The sequence below is a fragment of the Myzus persicae genome, unplaced genomic scaffold, assembly GCF_001856785.1.
Source record: "Myzus persicae strain clone G006 unplaced genomic scaffold, MPER_G0061.0, whole genome shotgun sequence".
Taxonomy (NCBI): Eukaryota; Metazoa; Arthropoda; class Insecta; order Hemiptera; family Aphididae; genus Myzus; species Myzus persicae.
Genome location: NW_019104029.1, coordinates 22579 through 48192, shown reverse-complemented (window position 1 = coordinate 48192; position 25614 = coordinate 22579). Strand labels below are relative to the sequence as shown.

Below are 25614 nucleotides of genomic sequence, written 5' to 3'. Positions count from 1 at the left end.
TTCATTGCCATGAATTTAATCAGTGCTTAGATGCTTTAAAAATAATCATTTAGAATATCATTACATTGGATTCTTATTTTTTGTATATTTTTAAATAGTCACTAGTCGCATACATTTAATTCCCTTGGAGAGCACCTTACTTTCCCTGACGGCCTGACACTTTTTGAAAGTCAGTGTAAAAGCTCCTTATCATGTATCCTTGGATATCCAGCACGTATTAAGATATTTTATATCGTAGAGACTGCTGCTAGTGACATAGAAGTACAATTACTCAAGTACATGATAAAATAAAATGAAAAAAATGTTAATATAAAGTTTATTATCATGCATTACATTATTTATAATCTCTTAACTGGTGGTTATCACATTAAGTACCCCAATCCTTACACAGGTCGGCCAACCGTCGTTTTTTTGATTGCTAACACAAGTCACAACGCGTTTACCACGTCGTCGTCCTAAAGCAAAACTTATCAGCTGTATCAAAATTTCCTCATATTGTATTGTATGCACTCCCGCCCACAGTATCCCCTCCCTAATCAATTATACTTCCATAGGGCATAAACTTCTGTCTCTGTAGAAGTGTAGACCTGTAGTATACACACACACAGAACCTTCGGTGTACAGACTGCGGTGTCTCAGTGTACTTTACCTATTGTACTACATAATCTATTGTACACTAATGCGATACAGGAGTACCGGACACAGGTTTTAGATTTAAGACAATCGCTAATAATTTTGGCGATAACATAATGTTAATGTGTGTGCGTATGTAAAACGGCATCCTATCGTCGTGACAATTTTAGTCTTTTTTTTTTGGTAAGAAAACAAAAATGACGAAGCAGAACTACACGTTAGATTAACTATAACAAGACGAGCCAGCGAACAAGTAACAACGCTAGAATAGCTTTAGGAAGAAAAAATAGAAAGTGCCTTCATCCATAATTATCCAAACATCGACGTACGTACAGAGCCACTGTTTTCTGATTAGAAAAAAAGAAAGAAGGTACGTAATCATTCTCAAATGTTTTTATAATGATTATGATCAATTAATTTTATTACGGTCATTGTAAAATAATATATTGCACATTGACTACTTATTGCGGCATGAGCCCCTTATCTCTTGTTTCCATATTTTTCACCTAATCACTTTTTGTCCAAAAATAAAGTCTTTTATAAATAGACGTCCAGTGTTGAGTTTTTTTGCTCTGCATTTTGCATCCTTCTAAGTCATGGCAAAAGGCAAAAATAAGAAACGTAACCGGCAAAGTTCTAATGCTCCTGTTCCACTTAATGCTGGCGATTCGTCAGATTCGGGAGAATTAAAAAGTCAACCAACAAATAGTGAGTCTACGCCCTGTAACAAACTCCACTGGTCGTCTTCACATGTAACTTGCTCAATTTTAAATATTAATACCTATGTTTTTTCCAGTTCTTAAACATCCTTGCACTCATGTCAAAAAAGCAGTCAACGTAAACAATGTAAACAAATGTTTACAAAAGGTTGTTTCACAGTGTTCTGAATGTAAAAACAGTAATTTGGAAGTATGTAAATTGTTTTACAATAATCTATAACATTTATAGAGTAAATTTTTATACTTTTTGATCATATTTTATTAAAAAAAATGTATTTTTTACAAGTGCCTTGGCTAATTATTTGTAAACACCTTAGTATTATAAAATGTTCATTCTATTTTAGGAGCTATACATTTGTATACAGTGTGGATCATTTCATTGTTCTAATCTGGACATCAATCATATCCTTAAACATCAGAACACTCCAAGAAGTGATTCACATTCCATTGCTGTTAACATTGGAAGTTTGATAATTTTGTAAGTTGATTATTTTTTTTTGCTTATTTTCAGAATTTTTTTAAAATTTTTATATAATACGGAAAATAATGATGGAAATTCATAATATTTTTATGATACTGCATTTTGTATGATAATAAAATGAGAAAATAAATCAAAGTACATAAGTGAAAATATTAGAGGGAGAGCTAAGCTATTAACTAAACTCAATTTAATTACCACCATATGGCAATTGTAACTATATCACCATAGACCGTTAAATTATGCAGAACGAGGTTTGACTAGATTTTGCGAGACAATTTTTAGCTCTAAACTAGACACAAGTAAACAATTCAGGAGAGTCTAAAATACCTGGCCAAAAAATTGTTATCTATTATGTGCAGTAAAAATGGTCAATAAACATATTACACTGTAAATCATAATTATGGTAGCACACAACCCAGTCAATTTTATACATGTTCCTATTAAATTAGTGTTTTGCAAGCTTTGGATGCCATACAATTATACTTCACACAAAATTGCTTAAAACTGTGTTATGTTTGAAGAATCTAAGAACTTTGGTTGTGCTACCGAAAAGTCAATATGCCAACAAAAGATAGAAAAGATACATAATTAATTCCAAGGTCAAATATTTGAGTCGCATCTGCAAGTGCTAATGAAAATTTATAAATAAGTTTTATTAGAAAGAATATGAGATTTAGAGAAGATGATTGAATGCCACTTGTCCAAATTTAGAGTAAGTGTCAAACTATGCCAGACAGAAAATAAATTTCGTTTATCCTGTATCAGACTCAGTCGTTCACTCAAAAAAATGTTGAAATCTTAAATGAAGAGAAGAAATGTGAGAAAGGAAATTAATATTAAAGGAAAATACCACTGGGACTCTTTTCCCTCACTATTATATCCACCAATGTATCTGTACAACATAAAATCAATGCTACTACTTATTTGGTTATAAATTATTCTCTTGTATCAATTATTGTACTAGGTATAAATGTATGATTAAAATTAATTATTTATTACAAAATATCAGTAACTCAATTCTAGTATTTTAATTTTTACCTCCATAAAAGGATAACCAATTACACTTAAACACAATATTTTATAAATTTGAATAGTGGAAAGAAGTAGATTTTTTTTAATGTTGAGTGATTACATTTTATTCATGAATAACATTTAAGAAAATACTGTATTTACCACATAATTATGTATTTATTATTTCCAATGTACATTGGCACAATTGTTAAAATGTGTGACTTTTTGACTACTTAATATTCCAAGTAAAAAATTAGAGCAGACTAACAAATGTATAATTCATTAAGATAGCAAGTATTTTTATTTTAATAATTATATTTATTTATATAGATGCAACGATTGTAAAAAAGAAATATCGGTGACGAGCTCAAAAAAACTACAAACTATAATAAATTCTATCACTCATATGAAACAAGTGCAAACAGGTAAAAATAAAATGAATGATCTTCCAATTCAAGGCTGTTCTACTGAAGCAGATGCACAATATGATAAAATAAATTCAGGTTAGCTTATAGTAATAATTACAATTGATGTAACGTGTATTATTATTTTTTTTTTATAGAAAGTTCTCCAAAAAAGTGTAATGGAGTAAATAAATCTGATGATGATGATGCTCCATCATTAAAAAAAACATTTGATCTCTCTGAGAGTATTACTAACAATGTTGAACGATGCAAAAGACCTAGAGTAAGTTGTTTAACTCTACACTTTTAATACCACTAAAGTTCTGATGCACTTATGTGTCATTAAACTTAATTTCTAAAAATCTGCATTGTGTTTTTATGGGTTATTGTTCAAAAGTATTTTTATTGATAAAATCCTAAACCTTTACCAAGAAACATTCATGATTTTTTAAGGATTTGACATATTAGTATTAAATGTATTATTAAATTGTTTTAGACAATATGTCATACGTTCAAAAATATTGTCCTCTATAATTGTTTGTGATGGGCAATTTTATTCAAAAACATTTAAAAAAAATATAAATACGTTTTTTCTATGTTGCACTCGGGTCAAAAAAATAAAACATATGGTGCACTGACATCCTCTTATCCATTATTAATTTTATTTACAACCAAAAATATTTTTTGTAAAATAGTTAGGTGAAACACTTAATGCTTTAATTAAAAATGTGCCAGTATTGTAGTTAAAATTGGAAACATTGTGAAAAGTCTTAACCTAATTGTTATATTGTATTTTAGGGATTATCCAATTTAGGAAATACATGCTTTTACAATTCAGTTTTGCAATGTTTAGCACAAACTCCATTTTTAAGAAAGTTTTTACTTGAGATAAGTGAATCCGGTGAACCAATGACCATAAAATTAGATAATGAAGATATTGTAAGTATTATTTTATAAATAAGTTGTTTATTCTTGTCTATATTATATTAGTTCATCTTGTTCTAACTTATGTAATCATAATTTATTGAAATATTTATTCATTTGTAATTATTGTGTTATTGAAGCCATTATTTAGTGTCCAGATTTTGAAATTATAATTATTACAAATAACCTGAAAGTATCTTCCTATAAATCTATAGATGCTAAATTTGCTATTTTTACAATTATTCTTCATGAGATCCTTTTATATTTTTACAAACATGGCATGAACATAACTTAATTATTTGTTCAAATGGGCAGTATACAAGAAATAAAAATGAGTCATTTTAAGTAGTGTAGGAGTGGCACCTACTATATAGAAAATAAAGGAAAATGGGTTTAGATGGTTTGGTCATGTTATGAGAAGAGTTAACTCACAGGTAGTGTGTGGCTTTGGAAGTTAATGTAGAAGGGTAGAAAAATACCACAGAAGAGAATGAATAATGACACAAAAATATCTGATATGAGTAAAGAAGAGGTGAGACAAAGCCCTATGAATGTATATGAGAAGGCTGACCCCATATAGTTTGGAGCGAAGAAGAAGTATCATGGAAAATAAATCTTAATATTTGAAGTGTGAGACCCCGCATTTGGTTCTTTATTTATTCAGTGTGATTTAATCAAAACTTGTTGACTAATAAGGAAAAAAAACCTACTAAACTTAAATGCAATAATTTACATTTTAATTTTTGAATAGACTGTACATCAAGAAAAATGGAGTTCATTAACTGAAAACCTGTACACCACTCTACAAGAAATAACAAATGAACGTGAATCAACGTTTACACCTAGCGCTCTTCTTGATTCATTAAGAAGAAAATGCAAAATGTTTATTGGCTACAGTCAACATGATTCTCATGAACTTTTACGTCACCTTTTAGATTCTGTGCGTGATGATGACTTGAAGGTAAGCTTAAATAATTACATTATAAATACAAAAAGGCAAAGCAAATTTTCATACAGTCTAATAAAAATACATTTTGCTCGAATCCAAATTATAAATTATAATTATTGATATTTGGAGTACAAATGGAGTTTTCTCATACAACAAAATATTAGTCTTATTTTGGTAACTTTTAGTTTATTTTATTTTTTATCAAATTTATGTTTCAATGTCCTCGTGTTAGTTTTTAATTCCGCCTTGTAGTCATATATGTTTGATTCCACATTGCCTAAGCTTAATTACAATTTTTACATGTTTTTAATTAATTGATGCTCAATTTATGATATTACAGTATATTTTTAAGCCTTGTTTGTTTTGTAAATAAAATGGGTAATGACTAATGTGTTACTACATAATCAAATATTTACTTATATAGATTTAAACTACATATCACAAATTACAATGATTTGTTCACAAAATATGAAAACAATTCTTGATAAATGGATATTTATTTAAAAATGTATTATCGCTGTATCATATAAAAGAGGCCAACAAATCCAAATCTTTTTCAAAACAAAATTTGATCATATATTCTCTATAAAAACAGACCTTAGTGGCCAGTTTCTTTGTAGGGTGTGGCATTATTCCAAAACACTATCCTTGCTTGTAACTTGGTAGGGGAAGTATCCGACAATGTGTCTGCCCGTCGCCGAGGTCTGTTTTTATCATGGATACTCATTCAAACTCATAATTTTATCCCACCTATATGATAATCAATTCAACATTTATTTAAATTAATAATAACTTACTTTTAGCGGTATAAAAAAACAATTGTACATCATTATGGTTTATCGATGAAAGTTGAACCAAGTGAAGTGGATGAAAAAAAAACTGCAAAAATTAAAGAACTGGGCAAAAAATTGCAAGATGTTCTCTTACGTCCTGATCATGTATTCAAAGGAGAACTTTTGAGTGTTGTTCAATGTCAAACTTGTGGTTATAAATCAGAGGTAACAGAAAGTTTCCTGGACTTAAGTTTACCTATCACAGTTGATAAGGCAAGTATTTGTTTTCTATGCTTCATAAAAATTTTGCTGTGAATAATAATATTAATTTTTATCAATAGACCCACCCATTATCGTTCCCACGTAAAAAAGATAATGATGTTTTTAGTCAATCTAAGCATCAAACAAAAAAAGAACGTAAATTAGCATTAAAACAAGGAAGGCGAAAGAAACATGAGCACAAACAATTTAACAACAAAATTCAAGATACATCAGGTAATATTATTTTAATATTAAAGCATTTAAAATTGCGTAGTGAATAATAAATTATTTTATGCTCTAAGATTCTAAAGTGCTTTCTAATAATTATGTTTTTAATTATTAATTTAAGCTGTGAATAATGATGCGGACATAGAAGACAATATGGAAATTGAAACAAATGAAATAGAAATGTCTGTTTGGAAGAATGAAAATAAAGAAAATCCAGAATCTGGATATGGTTCAGAAAAACAACCATCTAATGTTACAAGTCCTTCTCTAAGTATTACAGAACTTACTACATTGATGAATAACACTCCACTGGCTGATCCTGACAGACAAATGGATGCTGATCAAATTTTGGATTCTGAAAAACCCATGGATTTGGATTCTGTAATACCGGGAAGTCCTGCTAATAGCCCAAGTTCACCACAAGGGTCATCGCTCGATTCCATGCGTGCCAATGTCAGTCCAGATTACATGGATGTAGGGACAGATAGTGCAAATGAAAACCCGGTATTTTTTATTTTTTTAGTAAAGCTATCAATATAAAATAGTTATAGAAATTAGGTATTGATTTTAATTTTAATTATTCTTAAACACTTATTCATAATAAAGACATTAAAGTATACATTTGAAGTGAACTATATTGTCTTCAATTTTAAAATTAATTTTTGTTTAATTGTATATTTTATAAATTAGGAGCGTAACAATCCTACACCAAACGTTAGTGATAACAACAGTGATGGACTATTTGATGATTCAAAAAGTGAAGACGATGTAGAGGATGAAGAAGAAGGTGAATTTTCTCAAGAATGTCCACAAGCAACATTGCAACCTCAACCAAAATGTAAAGATAGCGAGTGTTCAGTGTTGACTTGTCTTAATCAATTTACTGCCTCTGAAATAATGACTGGTAATAATAAAGTTTCATGTGAAAGGTGCACTGAACAACACAAAAAAAGTAAGATTTTAATTTAAATCATACTACAATTTTTATTGAACTGTGATTATTTTTATTTTATTTTTGTAGAAACAAACGAAGAGAAAACTATTTATCGCCAAAGTACCAAACAAATGTTAATTAGTTCTCCTCCAGCTATTTTAATATTGCATTTAAAACGGTTTCAAATGTGTTATTCTACAACACGTAAAATGACAAGAGATGTATCATTTCAATGGGTTTTGGATATTGCTCCTTACTGCTCTGTTAAATGTCAAGTTAGTAATAATACCTATATATTTATTTTTAAATACATCTTAAACATTCATATAATAATATTTAATTTGTTTATTTATTTAATTAGAACAAGTTAAGCCCTGGTCAAAACCGAATATTGTACTCTCTTTATGGTGTAGTTGAACATAATGGGTTTTTACATAGTGGTCATTATCTTTCATATGTAAAAGTATGGTTCATTTATTATAAACAGCTTATTAATGTTGTAACATTTATTCTACAAATATATATTTTATTGTTTAGGTCAGAGATTCAGTTAAAGATGATAGCTACCGATATTCATTTTTAGAAGGCAGTAAAACCAAACCACCTAAAGTTATTGATGGTAATGATGATCCTTCACATTTAGTTCCGAGTGGTACCTGGTATTGTGTCAGTGATAGTATGGTTAGACAAGTAACACCAAATGTTGTTCAAAACTGTCAAGCCTACTTATTGTTTTATGAACGAATTTTATAATTTTATGTATATATATATTATGTATAATATATTATTGTTTTATTCGAAATGAAACATTTGAGCAATTAAATTGGAATGATTATTTTTCAACAATGTTTATATATTTATATACTAATTTTTATTTATCATATAAATTGCCGAAACTTGTTGTAAATAATTATTTCATTATGAAATTTTAAAACATTTAGGCAATTTCTTTTTTCAAATATATCTAATAATAATTTTACTTTTACACTGGATTTCTTTCTTCTTTTTTTTTTCAGTGTCAGAGTGATTTAATATACCTAAGTATGATATTTGTAAAATTTTAAATTGATAAAAAATTGTTTAAACAGAATTTAAAAAAAAAAAAATTATTAAGTGTAGAAAATCAATATTTGATGTTATACCTATAATATATATACATAATTATATATTATTTTTTTACAAGAATAAAGATGTAATCAATACTATACAAAATTACTTAATGGTTAGTTATTTACTTTTTTACTCATTGCTTGAATTGGAGGAGTACCCTTTCTTTTTCAAAAATATTTTATAGACCTATTCGTATAATCAATAAAGCATTTTAAAATTGTTTTTATATTTTTACATCTTCTTTCTATTTTTTTCCTAATTCAAGCACTTCCACCCACATACCTACTATTGGGTATTTTTCTTTAATGTTATAGAAATGCTCATCTGAACCTTAGGTATATATTCTTTAAGATGCAAAATAGTTTTAAAAAAAAGTCATGGGGTTGGGATCATACACTACTGTTCGGCAGCATACGACCACAGACCTATATATTTATAGGTCTAAGGGAAAGACAGTTATTTTCCTTAAAACATTATTAATATCCCATGCCCCCATTTGATGCAATGTAATGTTCCGTTAAATAGATAATTACTCACCGATAAAGTCCTCGCTACTGTAAACCATACACTAGCTTTAACTTCACTTTCAGTTGAATCAAATTTAGTTGGACATTGAAAAAAGGGCCTTCAGTGTACTGTGACGTTATTATCGCAAACTAAGGTCTAAGATAGCCATTAGCCAAGACTAGGCATCAAGGTGTATTTTATCACAAGTCTTATATGTATTTGAACTATACATAAACGCGATGAAAAATCGTGGTTATGAGTTAAAACAACTGTCAACCAAATACTTATAGTGTATTCAATTGTGTCGAATGTCAATAAATTATTGTATATTCGTATTCCCCGTTGGTAGCTTTCCATAGGTATTATCTGTACACAGTGGCGGGCCGAAAGGCTAAATTTTTACTCATCTGCGTCGTTAATGCTAAGGCCCCGGCCTCTTTCGGTCACATTTTTTTTGCATCATAACTTTGTTATAAGCACCTGAATAATGAATATGAGAGTTTATTGTGGGGTGGTGGTGGTAACTACTTGAAACTTGAATATCGAATTGCGTCACTTAGAATTTAAGTCCAGTTCGCCACTGTGGCATTGTTTGCACCTTAGATCATATACTATTATAAGGTTTGTACTATATTTTTCTACGATATATTGTTCTCTTATCTCTGATAAAATCCGACGGTTATCACTTAACGTAAATATAAAATTTAAATAAGCAATAGTGAATAGATGTTATGATTAGATTAATCATTTAAACGTTTATTTTTAATTAATTTACCCAGTTAAATCCTTTTTCTATGAATTTACGTTAAAGTATTTACTACATTTTTGCTTGTATTCAACTAATAACCTAATAAAATACAACCGGCAGTCTGCACCTTTAAATGACCATTATCTGAAAATAGTTCTGAGTGGTCATGTCGGGTCTAACTACTCAAGTGTTTTACGGTTCGTCAAAACGAAGTTCGTTCCATTTAATACCATCAACATCTTCATCCAAAAAGGTAAGACGTGAACCGTGCCATTTAACCAATGTTAAACGGTTGCTGGGACCTCTAATTGGCTGGAAAAACTTTCCTAGACAACAAGAAGCTCTAGACTATGCGAAAACTAAATCAAATGGTTGTATGTCCTTCACGTATGAACAAAGTAATGGCCAACGATATTTTATGGTTGCTCATCCTGAAACATTTTGGTACTATGATTCACGTAAACCACAAAATGAAAGACACACTTATGAAATCATACCGGAAAATAATCCATGCAAATTATATTTTGATTTAGAATTCAATCGCAATGAGAATCCAGAATCAAATGGTATAAAAATGCTAGATACTTTTGTCAAAATAATTATAATGTTTATCAAACAAAAATTTGATATAGTGTGCAAAGAAGAAGATGTTCTTGACTTAGATTCATCAACAGCAGAAAAGTTTAGCCATCATTTGATCTTTCAATCTATTGTATTTTCTAATAACCTTCAAGCTGGGTATTTTGTTAGATTTATATGCTGTGAAATTAATAAGTTTTTGTCTGAAGATCACTGTCTAGAAGATAATGGATGTTTTTACAGTGGAATAACCACTAAAGATCTAATTAATTTAAAAACTCATCAAGGATTATTTTGTGACGAAAGTGTATATTCAAGAAACAGACATTTTAGATTATATAAGTCATCAAAATTGAAAAAAAATATTCCATTAGTCCTGAGCGCTACTAACAAGTATAAATTTCCTGAAATGGCTCATTGCGAGGACTGTTTTGACAAACAAATATTTTTAAAGTCTTTAATAACATTTGGTTGTGATGATAATGTATTATTGAATTTCACTAATGTGACAAGTCAAATTATTGCTGAAACACATGGTGACAGGGTACATCTGAATAATAAAAATCAAGGTGCATGCCAGTCTTCTTACACAAGTTCACCTTTTCCGCGAATAGATAGGTATATCTCAGATCTTGTATTTCCCGGAAAAATCTTCAAAAACCATTATTTTCCTTCGGTCAACAAATTAGTTTACAGTATTGTGAAGAACCGTTATTGTGGAAATGTTAAACGACAACACAAAAACAATAATGTTAAGTACATAGTTGATTTAAACGAAATGTATTGGTATCAAAAATGTTATGATCCTGACTGTGAACAGTATCGATCAAATGGTACTAAGTTGCCAAATGAAATTTGTTTTGAGTATGCTAATCATATAGTTGATGATTTATCGGACAGCCTGTTAGTAGAAGTTGCAGACGCTGCTCAATTATAAATAATCTATTTTATCAAAGGATCAAAGAATAAAACTTTTATACTTCCTGTACATTTTAACCAAGTGAATGTTTATATTTCATTTTTAAATATAAAATATTGTTTTAGACTAAGCAATGTTTAGTTGTAGTTTGTAATGATCATACACATCATTAAATGTAATAAATAAATATGTTAAAAATGAAAAATTTTAATAAAAATATAGAAATAATATTTAAAATACGTTTAAAAAAGTATCATTTTATAGCAGTGTAAGGTGTAACATATAATCCATTACCTAGACAAAAATTAATTTTTTATAAATTTTATATAGACAAGTCCTACTAAAGTACAAGCCTCAATTATAATAATGAGTACAAGCATAAGTTTATCTTGGAAAACATGTCTATTAATAGCAGAGACATAACGGTGTGAAGATATTCTGGAACTGTCAATGTCCTCCAATCGATTACGGGTACCATGGAGAGTCTGTCTTTGTTCACCTAATTCTTGAACAATCGCAGAACCAATTTCTTCAGTTTCTACAGCAATAGATTTTATACTAGTCAAACGATCATTGGTACGTAACAGAATTTTACGATTTTCTTCGAGGACTTCCATTGAAATGTTAACTACGTGATTATATAATACATAATACAAATTATTATTAGAGACGGCATAACTGCATTAACATATAAACAACATTTTGAATTATTCTCAGATAATATTTTATTATTTTTGAACTATATCTTACCTGTGAATTGTGACAGTCTTACACTAAAGTGATATAAGCCTAAGGGTTCATCTCTACACTGCGATTATAATGAAATGATGGAAAATCATCAAGGCCGTGGATAATTTACAATTTATATTTATTTATTAAATTGTACTGACGATTCTTCGTGTAAAATATAGTGAAATTATGATTAAAATAGTTCTTTAAAACTCTTGAGGATACAACACTCACAAATTGGGCTTATAATGAATTAGAATGTCTACGATTTCAGTGTGCACTAATCACGGGCATCTACAAATTATTACCACGAGGCACGAACTAAGATGAGTTGAATATCTTAGTCCGTGATTACAACCGTGATAACAAGTAACAACCACTGTCCACTATTATTATCTAGCTATACACAGATATGACGTACCAGCTTGAACCACAGAATACTACTACCATTGATTAAGGGAACTCTATTAATGCTACAACTACCTAGCGGACAGCTTATAGTGATACCGGTATTAGCAATTAACTACTACAAAAATAGATGAGTTAATTTTGAAGTATATACAATTATACAAATTTTACAAAAATCAAATAATGGGTAAGAACTGAGTGATAACAACACCCACAACAATGGTTATAATTCCATTAGAAATTCTTCCATTCTTGTTTTCTAATGGTTATACTAGGTAGTTAGGTTAGATTTTATTATTGTTTGTATTTTGTTTTAGCGAATAATAAGTTGTAATATTAATAGTTGATAGTAACTAATAAGATGGTTTTTAGGTCCATTAGCGATATAGGTAGGGGCCAGGGGGCAAAGGACGTTGCTAGATAGCTCTGCCGTCAAACACTCATTGAATCGCGGGGTCGAGTTGTGTCGTTGGCGCTTTTTCAAAACGCCCATCACTGGTTTTTCCGTGTTCCGTAATAAAAACGACAACATGGTAAACTTAAGTAAGTGAGACGACATTTCAGTTAATAATAAAGTTCCCAAAGTGCTGAAATTTGATGTGGCAGGTAGTGGGCTGCACGTGTTAAGCAGCCGTTTTTTGATATAAGTGCGGGCAGACGGCAGCGGTTTAGTTAAGATCATACTTCACAGGATCATTTCTGTAGTATGCATCGTCCCCTCCAGGTGCAAATCTGGAGTCGTCATCGGCCACGATGATGAGTCTTGTCCATGTACCAGAGCGTGAGACGGCTAGTGGTCTGCTGTTCGCAGTTAAGGCCATTCAGCAACGATGATCGCAACCAGCTTCGCTGGAAGGTATGTGGACAGTCTGAGTGGTCCGCTTTTAATTCCAATATTCTATAATGTCGTAGTCATTCTTTAAAGGTCTGACCAACAATGGTGTACACATTTCTGTTCTAACCGAGGTGATGTATTCACAAATTTTTGTTATCGCTAGACGTTTAATAGTATTATAGTTGTGGATTTAAGAAGCCACAGAATAATTTATTTCTCTATTAAATTTTCAAATTTTTAGAAAAATGCCATCTTGGGGGGGTACTAAATTTTGATATGTCTCTTTCTGCGATACACTTTGGTATACAAGTAATCTATAAAAATATTGTAAGCATGTACCTATTTTATTTTTTATTAAATAGAAAAAGTAGTTTAAACAAACAGTTCTCACCTCAGATTACTGAAAGCAGGACTGTACCAAGTACATGTGAGTACATTTAATTATGGATGATGAAGAATGACATTCTTATTTTATGAACTCAGTGGATATGAATTTTCAATTTTAATTCTTCATAATAATTATCTTTTATGAATTAACATTAACTTATTTTTTGAAAATTGAAGGTGATAGCGATTTATTAGGGTATGTGAACAGTCTGAGTGGTCCGCTTTTAATTCTAATATTCAATAATGTTGTAGCAAATCACATAATGGTGTACACATTTCTATTCTAAGTTCTAACCGAGGTTATATAATCAAATTTTTTTGTTTATCGCCAAAAAATAAATAATGAATCCTCAGTTTTTGTTGTATAGGAAAAATATCGAGCAACATGAAATCTCTAATTCTACAAATTCAGAAAAACTAAATGTACAATATTGGTAAAATTAGAGGAATTTGAAAAATGTAGAATAAAATAGCTTTGTTTTTCATAAGAGTCATTTCATTTATTTTAAACTATACAACATAAAAGCTTTGTTTTTCATAAGTCATTTCATTTATTTTTAAACTATACAACATAAAAGCACAGAATAGATTAAAATGATAAAAGCACAGGACCATTTATCAACGATGATCGCAACCAACTCTATGGCTGAGCCTTCCCTAACCTTGAAGGTGATTGTATAAACCCCGATTTAATCTTTCTTTATAAAGAAAATTGTGGTATTAATTATTAACGTATCATGTTGCTCTATATTTTTCCTCTACAACAAAAACCGAGGATTCATGCGTTTCATTGTTTATTTATAGCGATAAACAAAAAATTGTGACTATATAATATTGCAATATAAATAAAAACATCATATATAACCCAACCTCGGATAGAATAGAAAAGTGTAGGCGTAGAAATGAGTACCATTATGGTCAAACCATCAAATGGTTTGCTACAACATTATATTAGAATTGAAAGCGGACCACTCAGACTGTCCACATACCTTCCAGCAAACAGTTACTGTACCACAAAGTTTGTATTTCAGCATGATTTTGTCGTATTATTATGGCGTGGAGGTAGAATAGCCTGGCCACCACGATCTCCAGATCTAACGTCTTTAGATTTTTATTTGTGGGGATACATGAAACAGAAAGTTTATGCTGTTGTCATCAAGAGCCGTGGGCAATTATTGGATCACATCCATATAGCAGCAGAAGAAATACGACAAAATCATGCTGAAATACAAAGGTCGTCAAAGGACTACACAAAGGGTTTCATTTAGAGCTCAAGCTTGTTTGCAGTCAGGTGGGAAACACTTTGAAAACCTTATTAATTAATCAAATAAACATAACATTTATTTCCTTGTTATTTAATTATTATTATTATTATTAAACTACTTTATTTTCATTTTATTTAAAAAAAAAATTGACTTATTACATTATTTATACCACCTCTAGTGAGTTTATGCTTAAGTTGACTTGATGTTGAGTAAAATTAGAAATTGCCAACAATTAAAATCACAAAAGACCTGTAATGTTTAGCTGCGTATAACTCTGCGATTATGAATGATATGAAAACCAAACTTATAAGGTATTCTAGGTGTTATTCCGTAGAATAATATACACAACCAAAATAACCCATGCTAAATATTGAATTATTTTGAGTAATACGAGATGTAATTTTAAAAATTCCAACTTTTGATAAAAAAAATTTACTTTTTTCAATTTAATAATAATAATTTACATAAGTTTGGTTTAATTGCATATGTTGATTGAAAGGACAACTAAATAGCTTTAAAACAAAAAAAAATTTTGTTAAAATGTTGAAAAGTTTCGGATAGCATAAAAAAATTCCGTGGTAGTTTTGGTTTAGTTTAAAAAAAACTTACATTGCCCATAACTCAAAAAAAAAAGAGTTAGACCCCACTTTAAAGGTTATTTCTTCGTCGTTTTAGGTGTACTTTCATATATGACGGCGGCCGGTCACTTCGCCCAGGGACACATATCTATACCTATATATTGTTATATATCCGAGCATGAACTTTTCATACTTTCATTAATTACAATATACGATGCCGATAAGAAGACGACCTGACTGAGAAACTAACAATCATATCCTTAAATAATTGATATAAACTATAAAGTTATTAAGTAATTCATAGAGCTAATAAAGTAATAATAATAATTATCAGTGAGAAAATTAACAAGAAGGTGAAAACAATACATTTTACCTATGTATAAATATAAATATTTTCTTCAGTTTCTGGCTTTTTCTTTACGTATTTTAATCGTATTGTTTGAATTTCCAAAGAAAAAACCGTTGTAGGGTGGATGCATTACTTCCGGGAATAATTTGTACAGTGCGTCGAGGACACGATTTTTGACACGTCTTTGCATTAAAGTTGAGTACTGGGCGGCTACTGGTTGCAAAAATCCACCGATTGTCGTCTCCTTGCTGCAGTGTTTAGCCATTGTTACCCGAACTTCTTCATCAATGCTAAGATTTACATTCTGGTAAGTGTTTTTCGCAATTATTCCCATCATTACATTATCGTTGTTTGCGATCGGGCTTATGTTTTCTTTGTAACATATTCGATGGTAATAATCGCCAGAGTCTATGCATTTATATACCGATTTAAATATATTTATTTTACTACAGTAAATACATTTATGAAATCTGAATAAAATATTGGTTTTTTAGAAATTATGGACTCGGTTCATGGCAATATATTTTTTTTTGAAATTCGGTGCAAAGGTGCAATGGTGCATGTACAGAACAAATATTTAATTTTATCTGACAATTTAAATATTTTATATTTGGTACTATATACAAGTCTAAAAACTCAACAGTTGATTGGATAACATTTTGATAGTAGTTTACGAAACGGCCAAGGTAATATCTATTAGTGTAATATCATATATTTTACTTTAAAAAAAATTGAATTCTTTTTAAAAATTTATTTCAGACATTAAATCTGATGCATGACAATCAATCAGACCTATATTTGATTCAGATTTATCAAATCATCAAGGTAAACATTGAAATAAGTTTATACCCTTTACAAAAAGGAAATTGATTTCAATTATTCAATTCACCAAGAATATCTTCAGTCGACGATTGTTCACAATGGACTTTACAATTTATTTATTTAATCGTGGTCGTAGTATAACGTATAATCATAGTATTATTCTGTTGTTATGTTATGGTATAACATCTATGGTGGATCTATTATCATACTTATCATACTTATCTATGATCATAATATTGTTATTATATTATCAGACATCAGACATATTATTCTGTAGCAGCAGTGTTACAAGAATTTAAAATTAATTCAATTCAATTCCTTCAAAATCTAGATTAAAACTTAAAACTTAAAACTATGATTTCTCCGTCACCTACATCGTTTCATTCTATTTTTGTGTCTACAACTATAAGCTTAGCTTACAATTGCTTAACATGGTCATGAATTTAGAACTTAATAATTAATATGGCCTTTTTATAATTTATTAATAAAAATCATATTTATTAAGTATGCAAGCAAAAAAACGATTCATATTAATTTGGCTTCTTGTTTTACTATTCATTTTGGTTATGTGTTTACTAAAAATGACTAGAAAACCAGACACTTTGCTCCATCTGACCTACAATGCCAATGATGTGGAAAATCTACCATCTTTCATGGATGACTGGCATCAAAGTTTAGAAGTTGGTCGTCCTCCTGCTGCGAAAACCTATGAAGCTAGACAACAAATGCCATATCACACATCACATAGAAAAACAAACAAGAACTGCAGGTGTTTAATTATAGTTATAATTTTTAGTAAAATTTAACCCATTCTGTTGAACATAATAATTTTTTGATATATAGACTGCCTGTGCAAAAAATGTTCTACAATTTTTGAGGTTTTACTAACCATTTTAGGATCCCGAAATACACTTCAAATAAGTTCTTATTTCTAAGGAAGTGTATACTCGTACGTGACATTTGCACAGCGAGCATGTTTTTGTCTGTCACAAATACATGTTATTAGCACAGAAAGGGTTTAATTTTTTGTAATTTGTTATTTCAAAAGTAATGAGTTATGACATAGAATAAATATATTTTCAGAATGGAGACATGTTTTGACTCTTCGCGATGTGAAAACGATTTTCGAGTGTTTGTGTATCCATTGTCTGAATTAGAAACGAGTGGGTTAATGACTTCAACCCGTAGTGTTTTGTATCAGAAAATGTTGGATATTATCGTGGAGTCTAGGTATTACACAGATGAATACACCAAAGCTTGTGTATTTGTGATAGCTATTGATACTTTAGATCGAGATCCCTTGTCTCCAGACTACCTACGTAATATTCCTGTGAAAATGCAGAGACTCAGACATTGGAACGGTGGCCGAAATCACGTCATTTTTAATCTGTATTCTGGTTCTTGGCCAGATTATAATGAAGATGACCTTGGATTTCATACCGGAGATGCTATTCTAGCCAAAGCTAGTATGTCAGTCACTAATATGAGACCAGGATTTGATATTTCATTTCCATTATTCCACAAAGTGATTATATTTAACAATATTTTAATGTAAACAATTAAATATCATTTTTTTTCTACATAGAAACACCCAGAAAGAGGCGGTGAACCTGGTTTTGTTCGTTCCAATATATATCCTATTACTAAAAACTATAAACTGGCGTTCAAAGGGAAACGATATGTACTAGGCAGCGGGTCTGAGACTCGAAATTCTATTTTTCACTTACACAATGGAAAGGACACAATTGTAGTTACAACATGTAAACACGGAAAAAATTGGAAAGATGCTCAGGATGAAAGATGTGATGTTGATAATACTTTATACGAAAAGTAAAAGCAATTTAAAATCGTACAACAATTTTAAATAGTTACATTTTTTTTTTTTTTTTAGATATGATTATGGATCCCTACTTAAAAATTCAACATTTTGTCTAGTTCCTAGAGGCCGCCGATTAGGGTCTTACAGATTCTTAGAAGCTTTACAGGCTGGTTGTATTCCTGTTTTGCTGTCTAATAATTGGGCTCTGCCTTTTGATGAAGTTATAGACTGGAATAAAGCTGTGATATGGGCTGACGAAAGATTGCTGTTTCAAGTACCAGAAGTGATTCATTCAATATCAGAAACTAAACTTTTTGCTTTGAGACAACAAACACAAATATTATGGGAACAGTATTTTAACACAATTGAAAAAATTGTGTTTACTACGTTTGAGGTAATAATTTTAAAATTATGTGATGACTATATTTGAATTAATTGTAGTTTGGGTCATTTTCAGATAATTAAAGAGCGTTTACCTAAATTGCAATCTCGGGATGGCATAGTTTGGAATACATCACCTGGGGCTCTTGTTTCACAACATTCATATACTGAATATCTTAATTTTAACTTACCATTCAACTATCATCTACTGGGTAAACAACCCAGTCCTAATTTTACTGTAGTAATATTCTCACAACATAACAGTCTAAATACACCACTATATAGATTAGTTCATAACATAGCTGCAAGCAAATACTTAACTCAAGTAATTATATCGAGGTGCATAAAACTAACAGAACTAAATGCTATCACTTTTATTTTAGATAATTATAAATTCATGTACTGACAACGCTGGAAAAAGTGGATACCAAAAAATTGCTGGTATACAAATATTAATATCCTCTGGAAATGGCTGCAGGAGATTTGAACCATTGCCATTTATTAAGACTGAAGCCGTATTATCATTAGATGATGATGTAGTTTTAACAACAGATGAAATTGATTTTGCATTTCATGTCTGGCAATCGTTTCCTGACCGAATTGTTGGATTTCCAGCTAGATCACATTATTGGGACAACGGCAAGGTTAGCTTATTTAATCTTTTATTAACTGATATGATTCTTCGTACATAATATGAAACAAATAATGTTATCTATACTTGAAACTTAAAACTCCAATAAAATACCACTAAACATTTTTATAGTTTTCAATAGTTTTATTTAGCTTAGTCATAACTTTGTTGTTTTATAAAAACTAAACATAATTATTAAATATGACATAATATACGTGCAATTTAAGAATTTATCAACTCAAAATTAACAGGACTCTTGGTTATATACATCAAAATGGACAAATGAATATTCAATAATACTCACTGGTGCCGCTTTCTATCATCGATACTATAACACACTATATACTCAATGGTTAAGTCCTCTTTTAATCAAAACGGTTGAACAATCACATAATTGTGAAGATATACTCATGAACTTTTTAGTCAGTCATGTAACTCGTCGTCCACCAATTAAAGTATCACAAAGAAAACACTACAAAGAACAAACTAACAATGGAATGCCCAAGTAAGTAATGCACTAATTTAATTTGATATGTTATAAAATGTATAGTATTAATGTATATTTATATAGATCACCTTGGAATGATCCAGATCACTTTATGCAAAGACAAACTTGTTTAAACACGTTTGTAGTACTTTTTGGTTACATGCCATTACTTCAATCAAGTGTAAGATTCGATCCAATCTTATTCAAGGACCCTGTGTCAAATTTTCGAAAAAAATATAAACAAATTGAACTGGTATCCAATTAGTTGACTATTATTTGTTTATTTGTAAATTTTTTTTTTGACAACAATTATAAGGATTAAGGTAAATAGCAGTCTTTGAAATGTATTACTTTTAAATAAATAAACCTATAAAATGATTGTATTTAAAAAGAATTAAGGCATTCCATTACTATACTTCTAAGTTTGAGTCTCCAGTTCTTATCCATCTTTTCGCAGAATATATGAGTAGACTTATCATCCACTTGGATCAATGTGTCTTCTGATTTCTGAAAGCAAGTAAATAAAAAGTAAAAACAATAATAATTACTGTAAAAATCAAAAATAGTTAACTTACAAGATGTATGGTATACCCATGTGCATTGTGTTCAATTTTAGGGTCACTCACTCCTTCATTTGTCAATGCACGTAAAAACCTATCAATATCCAATTGTCCCCATTCATAAGTTTTTTTAAATAATGTTTCTAACAAATAAGGTTCAGTTGTCTTATTTGCTAATAAGTCATCTCTCAAAATCTAAAAAAATGTAATACAATGTTATAATATAATAGAGTATAATTTAACAATTTCAAATAATAATAAAACTTACGTCTAATTTATACTTATTATCTTTAGTGTCTAAAACAGCTGTAAATTTTGATGCTTTTAGTCCAGATTGTAATTCGTTTAGTGTAACACTCACCACCATTTCTGTTGTAAATGGTACATTAACTGTTTTTATATCAAGTTTCTCTGAAATAACTTCACCTCTTTTTATAGTTAATACTTTCCTGTCAATCTAAAATAATAATTATAATACGTGTAATTCAAATGTATCTAAAATATTTTGTTAATGACTTAATTTCTAGCATACTTGATCAATAACAAATTCATTTTTATGACCAAATCCAGTTGGTGGAATGGCATAACACTCAGGAAGAATTAACACAGCTGGCTTAAGATCTTTAATCATTTTGTTGGCCTGGGTGAAATTCATACTTGTATCAATAGGACAGTGCATAGCCTTCATAGATAGTGGTTGGAACGGAGCTAAAGCTTCTAAATATGGAAACTCTGGTTCTAAAATGTTAACAATTAGCAATGCTTCAGAAAAATGATTGATATTAAGACACATTATTAATTGATTCAAATTAAACCAATTGAATATGTGTTAATATTACTGCATAATTTCCAATTAGTAAAACATGAAAATCATGACTTTTGAAGAATTTACGATTGGTATTTTTACCAGTTAATAAAATCTAACGTTATAATTTGCTGTTCAACAAGGATTTGACTTACCTGTGAATATAATTGTGTTCTGAGGATTTGTACCCCAATATTCCACAAAATGTACAACATCACCAAATCGCAAACTAGGATGACCGCAAAATACCACACAAGGCTTAAAAAAAATATTAAGATATAGTTACAACTTGATAACCTAACTTGAAATGGTTAATTTTTACTTACTTGTCTTAAATCGTTCCACAAATCATCTGTATAGACATGTTTAAAATGCTTTAAACGCCCAGACTTTACTAATTGTGCATGTGGAAATGGTTCTTCTGGAAAGTATACTTTATTTTGTTTTGATTGAGACAGCCTAATCACATTGATCGAATATTTATTTAATATACTACTAAAACCTGCAGGCATATAATTTTTACTAACCATTCTGCAAGAATATTTGAATATTCTAAAGAACTATGTGCCACCGGAGAAATAAAATACATTGGAATTTGACCTAAAGCTGTACTGTCCAAGTGAGATGATAAGCATTCAAATAAGTCATAAACAACACCCGAAGGATAACATGGAATAAGGACTGAACCATTATTTCGCAATGTAACAGCAACCGACAAACATAGTTCTCCGAGCATTGAATCTGGATTAGCAGCGGGTGCTTGTGTTAAGCTACTTAACAGCATTAGATCAGCATTTTTTAAGTTAACTTGGTCCATGGGTCTTAGTTGCAAAAATAAACATTGAATTATTAATCATAATACAATTTTAATCTATTTAATTGTTCAATATTAAAAATATTACCTTGGATGGGTTGTCAATGTTGAAGTATTGCTAACATAAACTAATTTCTTACTTTCCAAATATATCACCCAATTACTGCTACCCAGGCAATAACCAGAACTAACAGCTGTAACAGTCAATGCACCTGTAATTTCCTAAAGAAAAATGTATAGTTGAGTAACTAATGTAAAAAAGGAAATTATAAAACTCACAATTTTTTGATCATAACTGATCATCTGCACACGTGTTAAACTTGAATTAACTTGTGCAAGGCTGTACAATTGTTTCCATGTATGAGGTTTGAAACTGTTACACAATGGTGGTGGGAGTAAGTGCAAGATTTCCTTCCAGTATTTGGCAACATTAGGTTTTGGTGACTGTTCAACAAAATCTACTAGTTCTTCAAGAAATAATCTAAAAACAAATTAAAATGTTACATAGTACCTATATTTATAATTATTTAACAATTTTTAATGTCTCACTTTCCTATATGTAAAGTCGGTTCAGTCATGTACACAACCCCTTTGAAACCAGTATTTTCAGTAATGAACGGTAAAGCCAACATGGTCATATAGTTGGATACCAATATAACATCAATATCAGAAAAGTCAACTAACTTTGTAAGTGGTGTCATAAATTCAGGTGCAGAATTTACAAGAACTTGATTAGTCATACATTCATTAAGTTCCTATTCAATACATTTTTAATATAATCATAATATTTAATTCATGAATAGTTTAATCAACAATTGAAATATAGTATACCCCTTCAATCTGTGGGTCTGAGAAGTTCTTAGGTATCCAAGCTGCTGCTTTATTTGGTTTCCAGTCTGGTATTGGATATAAAGGTAAAAAATTCAAAACACTGTGTGCTGATAGACCACAGTCCAACATTATTGTAACTGATTTTAACTTTATCACAAAACATGGTTTGTTCGGATCTTCACTTAAACAATACTGTTAAATTTAAAAAATAGTATAAATTATAAAAAGCAGATCAAAATTGTAAGTATTTTGTTTAGTTTTTAATCTTACCACTTTCATAATGATAGATGAAAAATCAAAAAATAAGGGCTGACAAATTAATTAACATTCATAATTTCACTATTGTTATGGATTGTAATACCTATCAAGCAATTTATTATAACACTTTCAACTTTTCATTGTTGTTTGTTTTGAAACATCTCATTGAGCTAATAAACTAGTAAATACTAAATAATGTTACTTGTTAGTTATTATTGTTGTACCCTATTCTGTGATATTGTTCTATGATGATATGAACCTAAATTTATTCTAACCTATTTTCTTAGAACTACCACCACTCGCCGGTATACCAGTAACAACAATACATATATGATAACATTCTGAATGTTATTGCCATCGCCGGACGGCGATATTATCATATTGCTCTATTATTGATAGTATTATATGGCCATGTTGTTATAAAGCCATAAAGGATACATTTCAGCGCATCGATATTTCAGGATTATGATTTATGGTTTTTCGGCACGGATTGAAAATGGAAATTGATTAACCAGCGTCCCGCGATTTTTTGTACCTGCAAATCTTCAACTTATACCTAACATTTTTTTTGTCACAATATTGCAGGATATTATCATGTTAATTCTTTCAGTTTTGTCATAATTACGTTATAATAATACATTTGTCTACAATTTTACTTTTAAAATAATACATTCGAGTAATTTTTGTAAATTAATCTTTTGTCTACAATGGCAAGCGCATGCCGAATATTTTGTCGAAACATAAACAATACACCATTATCAAAAATAATTACTACAAAATTACGCGTGTCTACAATGGAATTTATTCGACCTTATAGTCATGGTGAACTACAAGACAAGTCAGCTACTCTTAAACAAGGTGCTTTTGCTGAATTTTATGAAAAAACAAAAGAGAACAAACAAATTGTCGAAGAAGACCAAGACTTTGAAACGCTATTGAGGAATTCAAATTTTATAAATGTAATTTGCAACCCTTTATTATTTAAGTTTGTTCTTATTTGTTTTTCTTTAATAGCTTGGTGATCCCGAGGGTAAACAAGTGATCGGAACTATATTTCATATTGTTGATAATGATTTGTATATTGATTTTGGATGGAAATTCCATTGTGTTTGTACAAGACCAATTAAAAATGCCGAGTAAGTTTAATTAGCATTATTAAGTAGTAAGTACAGTGGTGGGATGAATATTTTTTTTTATCATGAGAGCCATTCACTGAATCATTGACCACCAGGATAGACAAGAATACTAACACCGGTCACCACTACCTAAATTTTATAGTAGAGATCCATGGTTTTATTTGTACCTAAATAAAAAAGCTTAATACCATAAATATATAATTACTTCTTACATGTATTGCAGAAACGACACAATAAATTATATGATTAATCACCTTCTTAATTCATTTAAAACTATGGGATCTTCCCTTCTGTTTACTATGTGTGCCTCTCCTTAATGTTTTTTTTAAAATGCATTTTGTATTTCAATAACAAAAAAACTTCTTTTTTTTTATTGCTTTGTTAAATATTAAACACTAAAACAATGAAACAATAGAAAACTTCTATATAATGAAGATGTATTATTAAAAGCTATTACTTGAAATCAATATAAATAAAATTGTATTTATATTTTGTTCATATTATTATACTGGTAGTTTTGCTTAAATATGCAGAGCCGTATTACCTCCTTAAAAAAACCAGCTATTTGTAAATAATATATAGAAATACTTTTATTTGAATTGAAAATATATTGTATCATTTTCATTGTTTATTATTATAAATTGAAGGTCATAAAATCTAAAAACCTATTAATAGTTATCTCGATGAACATACTATTTTAGTCATTCCTACCACGGTCACCGGTTCAGTGAAACTGAAGTTTAACAGTTTAAATTGTAACATGTAATAGATTGGCTGGTTGGAAAGAGGGGACCGAGGAGAATAAACCTCTGCAGTAAAGCATTTGCCATAAATTATCTTTGATAGTTGAGTGCTGCTAAGGGGCCCACCACCTAATAGGCAATAGTTTCATAAAATATGTTATTACACTACCACTGGCTATGAAACATTTTGTCTTATATAAAATCTATACTAAATTTATTTTTGTATGTTTATAGTTCATATGTACGAGGATCACAAGTAAAATTAAGAATCAAATCCTTAGAATTAGCTACCAGGTTTTTGGGCTCTGAAAAAGATTTAACTCTACTTGAAGCAGATGCAGCTCTTTTGAGTCTTCATAAACCAATAAAATATTAGAGAAACTGTATTCTATGTTTTTATTTGTTATTGGTTTAGTAATATGTTTGGTATGTTACTTTTAAATACTTGTAAAATAAAAGTTTAATTTAAATTAATTGACTTTATTATTAATTTATATTAAGGTTGGAAGTTATAGCCTCTTATATGAGTTAGGATTAGTAAAATAATAAATTTGGATACAAAAAATATTAATTATTTAGACCTCTTAGTTCAGGTG

The 25614-nt window shown here is 29.7% G+C and overlaps 6 protein-coding genes across 10 annotated transcripts; 4 read left to right on the top strand and 2 right to left on the bottom strand.

Moving 5' to 3' along the window:
• The first annotated feature begins 566 nt into the window (after window positions 1-566).
• On the top strand, window positions 567-8158 carry LOC111037799 (ubiquitin carboxyl-terminal hydrolase 16). Of its 4 annotated transcripts, none has more exons than XM_022320564.1 (15): window positions 567-1003; window positions 1181-1341; window positions 1430-1542; window positions 1697-1830; window positions 3175-3347; window positions 3407-3531; window positions 4047-4187; window positions 4924-5133; window positions 5925-6167; window positions 6236-6389; window positions 6505-6887; window positions 7074-7335; window positions 7405-7592; window positions 7679-7780; window positions 7855-8070. In XM_022320564.1, exons 2-15 carry the CDS (start codon window positions 1230-1232, stop codon window positions 8068-8070), a joined length of 2556 nt encoding a protein of 851 aa, XP_022176256.1. In that variant the 5' UTR covers window positions 567-1003; window positions 1181-1229. The 4 variants fall into 4 exon arrangements, with proteins under 4 accessions (XP_022176256.1, XP_022176258.1, XP_022176260.1 ...); XM_022320566.1 differs by having other exon boundaries at window positions 1167-1341; XM_022320567.1 differs by lacking the exon at window positions 567-1003 and having other exon boundaries at window positions 1230-1341; window positions 7855-8158.
• A 1690-nt stretch (window positions 8159-9848) lies between these two features.
• Window positions 9849-11198, top strand: LOC111037785 (DNA-directed primase/polymerase protein-like). The gene is made up of 2 exons (XM_022320543.1): window positions 9849-10714; window positions 10775-11198. Exons 1-2 carry the CDS (start codon window positions 9849-9851, stop codon window positions 11196-11198), a joined length of 1290 nt encoding a protein of 429 aa, XP_022176235.1.
• Window positions 11199-11241: 43 nt separating this feature from the next.
• Window positions 11242-12300, bottom strand: LOC111037802 (vesicle transport through interaction with t-SNAREs homolog 1B). Its single transcript, XM_022320574.1, has 2 exons — window positions 11931-12300; window positions 11242-11808 (listed from the first exon to the last, which is right to left on the bottom strand). Exon 2 carries the CDS (start codon window positions 11795-11797, stop codon window positions 11486-11488), a length of 312 nt encoding a protein of 103 aa, XP_022176266.1. The 5' UTR covers window positions 11798-11808; window positions 11931-12300; the 3' UTR covers window positions 11242-11485.
• A 4496-nt stretch (window positions 12301-16796) lies between these two features.
• On the top strand, window positions 16797-20204 carry LOC111037793 (exostosin-1). Its single transcript, XM_022320558.1, has 8 exons — window positions 16797-17322; window positions 17637-18078; window positions 18139-18383; window positions 18445-18766; window positions 18830-19078; window positions 19137-19397; window positions 19636-19889; window positions 19956-20204. Exons 1-8 carry the CDS (start codon window positions 17060-17062, stop codon window positions 20134-20136), a joined length of 2217 nt encoding a protein of 738 aa, XP_022176250.1. The 5' UTR covers window positions 16797-17059; the 3' UTR covers window positions 20137-20204.
• On the bottom strand, window positions 19992-23428 carry LOC111037794 (integrator complex subunit 9). Of its 2 annotated transcripts, XM_022320559.1 has the most exons (13): window positions 23152-23428; window positions 22882-23073; window positions 22600-22805; window positions 22330-22531; window positions 22139-22272; window positions 21764-22057; window positions 21563-21695; window positions 21392-21494; window positions 20964-21169; window positions 20700-20888; window positions 20447-20626; window positions 20288-20378; window positions 19992-20083 (listed from the first exon to the last, which is right to left on the bottom strand). In XM_022320559.1, exons 1-13 carry the CDS (start codon window positions 23158-23160, stop codon window positions 20043-20045), a joined length of 1980 nt encoding a protein of 659 aa, XP_022176251.1. In that variant the 5' UTR covers window positions 23161-23428; the 3' UTR covers window positions 19992-20042. The 2 variants fall into 2 exon arrangements, with proteins under 2 accessions (XP_022176251.1, XP_022176252.1); XM_022320560.1 differs by lacking the exon at window positions 19992-20083 and having other exon boundaries at window positions 20133-20378; window positions 23152-23160.
• Window positions 23429-23558: 130 nt separating this feature from the next.
• LOC111037798 (28S ribosomal protein S28, mitochondrial) lies at window positions 23559-25492 on the top strand. Its single transcript, XM_022320563.1, has 3 exons — window positions 23559-24098; window positions 24154-24275; window positions 25253-25492. Exons 1-3 carry the CDS (start codon window positions 23847-23849, stop codon window positions 25392-25394), a joined length of 516 nt encoding a protein of 171 aa, XP_022176255.1. The 5' UTR covers window positions 23559-23846; the 3' UTR covers window positions 25395-25492.
• Window positions 25493-25614: the final 122 nt, after the last annotated feature.

What these genes read in the sequence shown, in the direction of transcription:
- LOC111037799 (XM_022320567.1), top strand. Translation starts at nt 1,230, where the DNA reads ATGGCAAAAGGCAAAAATAAGAAACGTAACCGGCAAAGTTCTAATGCT. An exon ending in ATATGATAAAATAAATTCAG is followed by an intron (nt 3,348 to 3,406) that starts GTTAGCTTATAG and finishes TTTTTTTTATAG; the next exon opens with AAAGTTCTCCAAAAAAGTGT. An exon ending in CACTGAACAACACAAAAAAA is followed by an intron (nt 7,336 to 7,404) that starts GTAAGATTTTAA and finishes TTATTTTTGTAG; the next exon opens with AAACAAACGAAGAGAAAACT.
- LOC111037785 (XM_022320543.1), top strand. Translation starts at nt 9,849, where the DNA reads ATGTCGGGTCTAACTACTCAAGTGTTTTACGGTTCGTCAAAACGAAGT. An exon ending in GACAAACAAATATTTTTAAA is followed by an intron (nt 10,715 to 10,774) that starts GTCTTTAATAAC and finishes TAATGTGACAAG; the next exon opens with TCAAATTATTGCTGAAACAC.
- LOC111037802 (XM_022320574.1), bottom strand. Translation starts at nt 11,797, where the DNA reads ATGGAAGTCCTCGAAGAAAATCGTAAAATTCTGTTACGTACCAATGAT.
- LOC111037793 (XM_022320558.1), top strand. Translation starts at nt 17,060, where the DNA reads ATGCAAGCAAAAAAACGATTCATATTAATTTGGCTTCTTGTTTTACTA. An exon ending in GATAATACTTTATACGAAAA is followed by an intron (nt 18,384 to 18,444) that starts GTAAAAGCAATT and finishes TTTTTTTTTTAG; the next exon opens with ATATGATTATGGATCCCTAC. An exon ending in TTGTGTTTACTACGTTTGAG is followed by an intron (nt 18,767 to 18,829) that starts GTAATAATTTTA and finishes GGTCATTTTCAG; the next exon opens with ATAATTAAAGAGCGTTTACC.
- LOC111037794 (XM_022320559.1), bottom strand. An exon ending in CCGACTTTACATATAGGAAA is followed by an intron (nt 22,532 to 22,599) that starts GTGAGACATTAA and finishes ATTTGTTTTTAG; the next exon opens with ATTATTTCTTGAAGAACTAG. An exon ending in ATAATAAGTATAAATTAGAC is followed by an intron (nt 20,627 to 20,699) that starts GTAAGTTTTATT and finishes ACATTTTTTTAG; the next exon opens with ATTTTGAGAGATGACTTATT.
- LOC111037798 (XM_022320563.1), top strand. Translation starts at nt 23,847, where the DNA reads ATGGCAAGCGCATGCCGAATATTTTGTCGAAACATAAACAATACACCA. An exon ending in GGAATTCAAATTTTATAAAT is followed by an intron (nt 24,099 to 24,153) that starts GTAATTTGCAAC and finishes TTTCTTTAATAG; the next exon opens with CTTGGTGATCCCGAGGGTAA. An exon ending in AGACCAATTAAAAATGCCGA is followed by an intron (nt 24,276 to 25,252) that starts GTAAGTTTAATT and finishes GTATGTTTATAG; the next exon opens with TTCATATGTACGAGGATCAC.